Genomic DNA, 6,000 nt, shown 5'->3' on the forward strand with positions numbered 1-6,000 from the left:
CTTAAAGAGATCAATGGGAGAAGGGTAATATGGGAAAGTTTAGAGGGAGACTAAGGAAGAGGAAAATCAAGTAATTATATTATCTCAAAAGAACCCACATTTAAAAATGTGTAAGTGCTTCTTTGTGTCTCACAATTATTCAGCCACCAAACATTAAATGCAATTTTCTAAATAGCTCTTGAAAGATTTATATTAAAAATATTTCTAAATAGAGCTATACTATAAAAATCTTCTCCTTTCATTCAACTGCTTCTTACTGGAGCACTCTGAACTACTAACATTTTACTAACTTTTGCATACAAGGTGTTGAATGGATCATTTCCAGGCGGGTGGCATTAATATTACACTGAGAATTGTCATATCACAGGCTGAATGACAAGAGGGAATAACAGCATGAGCTGTTATTCTAACAGTCCTGAACTGTTTCTGTCCCATAAATTATTCTGCCCATTCCTCATATCACCATCAGCTCTCTGATCTTCTATGCCATGTTGTGTTTGATATACACAGATAGATGACATTAGATTATAAATAATGCTTTCTTGATATGCTTTACAAACACAAGGAACTTTTACACAATAACCAGCAATTATAACTTTATTTCTTTAGGTGGCTTTTGCACGTGGACTTCTTCTTTCTCGATAAGCATATCAATAATGATTCTTTCAGTGTTGATTGTCATAGGTGTCCTGGTGTGGTTGTATAAGAAAGAAAGAGGTAAGTACCATCAGGTATATGGAAACTTTTAGTAATACCCCTTTACCAAATGCCTAGTCACTGACAAGACATTTATCTAAGGAAGAATGATGCTTGTTTGGATTGCAAGATTAATAGGCTCCTGAACTATCTTACCTTCTCTACATTTTTCTTTGCATCCTCCTCAGTTTCACCAGTGTATTGGAAGCAGTATAAGCAAGGTGAAGATAATAAGACATGGTAATTCTTATAAAGATAAAAAGTCATTTAGTTGGGGTGGTTTTCAGATGTTTAGTTCATTATATTCATGGTACAACATGATGGTGTGAAGACAGACATGGTGCTGAAGAACTAGCCAAGTGTGGTACATCTTATCTCATAGGCAACAGGAAGTGGTCTGAAACACTGGGAAGTATATTGAACATATATGAGAACCCAAAACCTGCCTCCACAATGACACACTTCCTCCAAAAAAGGCTTCACTTACTTCAACAACACCACACTTCCTAAGAGTGCCACTCTCTTTGTGGGTATTTTCATTTAATCCACCACAGTTGTCTTTCACTGACTGGTCCAATTCTTCTGCTTTACCTTGAAGTCCTGACCTTCTGATTTCTATTTGATTCAGACTCTTGGTAAACCTTTCACTTGAATTTTTCTCAGGATTTCCATCTCTTTATGGAATTTGACCTTCAAAATTCTGTTATATTCTTAATTTTATTTATTTATTCTTAATTTTCTTGCACTTCAATTGAAAGTTTGTTTCTGTCCTTTAATAGGTTGTTTTCTTGTATTCCCTTTGGAGTTATTGAATTCTTTGATCTTATTTATGATTATTCTTTAAAATATAGGTTCTTAGTTTCCATGTAGGCGATTCTCATTTGGAGGGCATAGAACTTGTCTATAGTAGTCTTCTATAGAATTGGTAGACTTTATCAAGAGGAATATTGTCTTCATTTTTTCATAAAATTTGTTTCATTTATGTGGCTGGACATAAACACATGGATTTCTTTTAATGGCTATGTATCTGATATAAGATCATAGCTTACCTATGTTCTATGAATAAAATTTGGTTCTGCTTTTGTTTTTGCCAAATCTTGGTTGGTTTTAGGTCATTTAGGAGGAGTAGATAGGCCAGCCTTACATGATTTAGTGTTGATTATTATTGACTGGAGAGATTGGTGTGACTGTGATCCACTTGTAATCATGATGTGGTTCTTGTGAATCAAGTGAGACTGTGTAAATTTATTTCAAGAAAGTATCTTGGTATGGTTCCCAGCTAGGACTGAACATGGAAAGGCAGGTAGAAGAAAATAAGGATAGGATATGAATTTCTAGTGTGTGTGACTTCTCGGAGTTGTGAAAACTCTTCTATTTTAGTGTCTACTCATATAACAGTTTTTATCCTAGTTTGATTTCTGTTGCTGTCTAAAACATCACAAAAGAACAGCCAGTGGGTTTATCACATCTTGCAACTCTCATGTTACCATCCACCACTGATAGAAGTTATGTTAGGTCAGGAACTCAAGGCAGGAACCTGAAAGCAAGAACTGAAGTAGAGACTATGGCGGAATGTTGCTTATGGGATTAGTTTGCAAGTATTTTTTAGCCTGCTTTCTTGTACCAACCAAGTGCATAATTTCAAGAGGTGGCACTGCTCCCAGTGGACTATACCCTCCCATAGAAATCATTAATAAGAAATGATCCCACAGAATTGCCTACAGTCTAATATAATAGACACATTTTTTTTTTCTCAATTTAGGTTCATTCTTTCCCAATGAACTTTGCTTCTGACACGTTTACAAAGCCTAACGGCACAGTACCCACTGCATTGCATATGCTGCAAGCCACAGAAATCTGAGCATACTCTGCACTGGAGAAAGCACACAAGGCTCCAAACTCTGGAAAACCAAAATATCACGATGCTGATGATAGGAGAATCAGATTCTCTTTCCTCACAACTTCATGCCCAAAGAACCCATCTTCAGCACCAACCATGTATCCTATAGCCTTCTCTCCCACACTTTTTCCTTCAGAAGGCACAGAGCAATAGAACCCTATTCTGTAGTCCAGCTCTATTTTCTCTGTTGCAACTCTCCCCAATTCTTGCTTCAGATGCATATTTGATTCTAATTTTTGCAACTCTCCCCAGTTCCTATTTCAGATGCACATTTTGAATTGGATACATTGTGGTTAGAAGATATAAGCGTCATCCTTTGTGCACTGATGGTATCTGCCACCATGCTCATTTCCTATGTATACTTCAAATTGAAAGGTAAATGAAATAAAAAGTGCAACAATTCATAGAATGTGTTTCTGTGTGAAGTCAGATATCAAAAAATTTGAAATTCCTGATCACAGTACCTTAGCTCTTTTTTTTTTTTTTTTTTTTTTTTTTTTTTTTTGCAGCACAGAAAGCATGTGTGCTCTATATCAGGGGAATATAGTTATACTTTTGAATGCTGGTACCTTAAATGCTAAGATAGCCTCCATATCTGACTGTACACTTGTGATAAATGTATCAGAGAATGGTGTAAGGACTGCTATATTTCATCCATTCTCTGAAGTCTTGCATGACTTCCTCTCATTTCATCTCCAGTTTTAAGATGATAATGTAATGCCATAAATTCATCTATGAGAAACATGTAAGTCTTCACAAGGAATAAACCAAGAAAATTTCCAGTCTCACATCACATCTTAGAAATATTCCTCAACTTATGCCCAAAGCTAAATGCCCTGCTTTTCTTGTGCAATTCATTGTTTTTATGCAAACAGACGGAGCTATCAAAAAGTAAGCAAGAATAAACATTTTCAACACCTGTTTATTTGATCTACCTATAGCTTACAACCCTAAAGCATTACATTAAAATTTTGCACATTATTAATTAAATTGTAATTTTTATTGCCAGTGAGCTATGATGAGTTCTTATGGATGAACCATAGAAATTATTAAACAAAATAGACCTATAGATTAATCTCCCCAAAATGATGGTCTATATTTTCATATTTGCATCTGTAGACTTGGTTTTCTATAGGATTTTTGTTGAAGTTGCTGATGTGGATTTGGGCGAGCCATAATGGGGATATTTGCCAAGCCCCAGCAGTACTTAGCAAATCTCAGCAGTTGAGATGTACCAATGCAAGTGTCATATGAGCCATTATAATTCAAATTAGCATTCCTGTACTCAAATTCTGCTAGGAAAGTAACTCATTATTTTGCATTAAGAAAAATGGGTTAATAATAAGGAAAAACTGTAAAAAATCTATAGCTAATCTATAACTAATCTAGCTCAAATCACATTTACCTATTGACACAATGTAATACAACAGAGGAGAGTCAATGAGGACTTGAGGTGTTCTCACAATAAAAGAGACCACAGGAAGAAAGACAAATCCTCTTCTCAGCTACCTATGACAACAGTGCTATTAATATTGATTCTTGGTATCTATGGAGAACAATAACACAGTTGATTTATCCATTTAGATATTTCATCGATTGTTTTTTGTTTATCTAGAATTCTGAGAAAACAGAGTTAATGCAATATATTAATCAATTTCAACTAAAGATTACACATTGCAATGAACTTAGAAAATACAGTTCTATAAATTGCTTTTATTCTATTCTAATGTATCTCAAATTATTAATAAATAATTTTGTTACAAAATGTTAATGAAGAGACAAGCAAAAATTGAAATTGATTAAAAATCACTGCTGACTCAAATACCTTCAATTAGCTCTAAAATTTTGAGCAAAAGTCATCCAGGAGCAATAACCAGATCAACTTTAAAAAAATACAATGTCTCCAAATATGTGTACGTCTAATTTTTATACTCTTGAGGTATGGTAATTCTACATAATCCAGACTAATATGTGACTTACTCGATTATCCAAATTGGCCTGTAATTTGTGCAACCCTCCTGCAACAGCTTCTCAAGTATTGAAAGTACAGGTCCATGACACTCTGCTCTAGTGTTATGTCATTTTTCTCAGTTTTACAAGGTTTGTATTGGAATATTGGAGTAAACCCTGGGGTTCTGTAAGTAACGGAACTCTCTGTACCCTTTTGCTGAAACAGTTTTGTTCTCCTATGTTGAAAGGTTGATAATGATAATTCTATAATTCTCCCTTTTGGAAATTATAACACGAGAGGATGTATAAAGGTATGTAGGAAGTTTTAAGAAATATTTTAAAGTACACATGCTGTGTGAAATTTATGATGTCTTTCATATAAGCACCTATTTTATCTTGTAATATCATTTTCTTAGTAAAGTATAACCCATGGAAATTCATTGCTACCTTAATCCTGATAATTCAGAAAGAGGCAGACACAGCCACACAGCAAATATTTATGGCTCCTTTTCTCAATACACTTTTTACTCCAGTACAAAGGGCACTCAAATTGGGATGCAGGTGTCTCCTTGGGATGGTCAAACATAGAGTTTGCCTGTGAGCTGAGGGCTGGTGAGAACAGGAACAGGAAGGATGCGGTATGGAGGGAGAGAGTACTTGGAGAGAAGGATGGGATTTAGGGGCATTTGTGGAGTGATAAGGAAACCTAGTGCAATGGAAACTCCCTGGAATTGGTAAGGGTCAACTTAGTAAAGACCAATAGTAATGGGGGATATCAGGTAGGCAAAACTTCCAGTGGTAAGAATAGGACATAAGCCAGACACAAAAACTTTGACCAATTATCTGTCCTATCTTCAAAATATGCTGGGGTAAAGGTAATACAGATCTTGTTGGAGTGGCCAGCCAATGACTAGACCAACTTGAGGCCCATGCCCAAGAGGGAACCCATATCTGATAAAGCCTGGAGAACCAAGAACCAGAGACTGGATTGACAAGAGACCTAGGATAGAACCAAAGCAAATTGGCAAAAATAAAAGAAAAAGTCAATGAAATGATTCTTAATGATATTCTGCTATACTCATAGGCCATCTACAAAGAAACAAACATCTCAATGTGGTAGCACAGCAACTGATGGGAGCAGATGCAGAGGCTCACTGCTAAACAATATGAAGATCTCAGAAATTGTAGGAGCCAGAGAGTTCAGAGACACCAGGAGGACATGGCTCATAGAATCAACTAAGAAGTACTCATAGTAGCTCACTAAGACTTGAAGAAACAATCATGAAGGAGCATGTATGGATGTGAGCTAAGTGCTCTGCATGTACACTATTTTTGTATACCTTGGTGTTCTTGTAGGTCTCCTAACAGTGGTATTAGGTTTTGTCTCTGATTCTTTTGACAGCTATTGGGACACTCTTACTCCTACTGGATTGTCTCATCCAGCCTTGACATGA

At 35.8% G+C, this 6,000-nt stretch overlaps 1 protein-coding gene across 1 annotated transcript in view; it reads left to right on the forward strand.

Moving 5' to 3' along the window:
* The window catches only part of LOC127225061 (selection and upkeep of intraepithelial T-cells protein 1), a 30,178-nt gene extending 24,178 nt beyond the window's left edge, over window positions 1–6,000 (forward strand). The window contains exons 5-7 of the mRNA XM_051188326.1: window positions 610–717; window positions 2,849–2,971; window positions 5,903–6,000. Of these exons, the coding sequence (XP_051044283.1) occupies window positions 610–717; window positions 2,849–2,971; window positions 5,903–6,000 (329 nt within the window). The remainder of the gene's footprint in view (window positions 1–609; window positions 718–2,848; window positions 2,972–5,902) is intronic.

The sequence above is a fragment of the Phodopus roborovskii genome, unplaced genomic scaffold (genome assembly GCF_943737965.1).
Source record: "Phodopus roborovskii unplaced genomic scaffold, PHOROB, whole genome shotgun sequence".
NCBI lineage: Eukaryota > Metazoa > Chordata > Mammalia > Rodentia > Cricetidae > Phodopus > Phodopus roborovskii.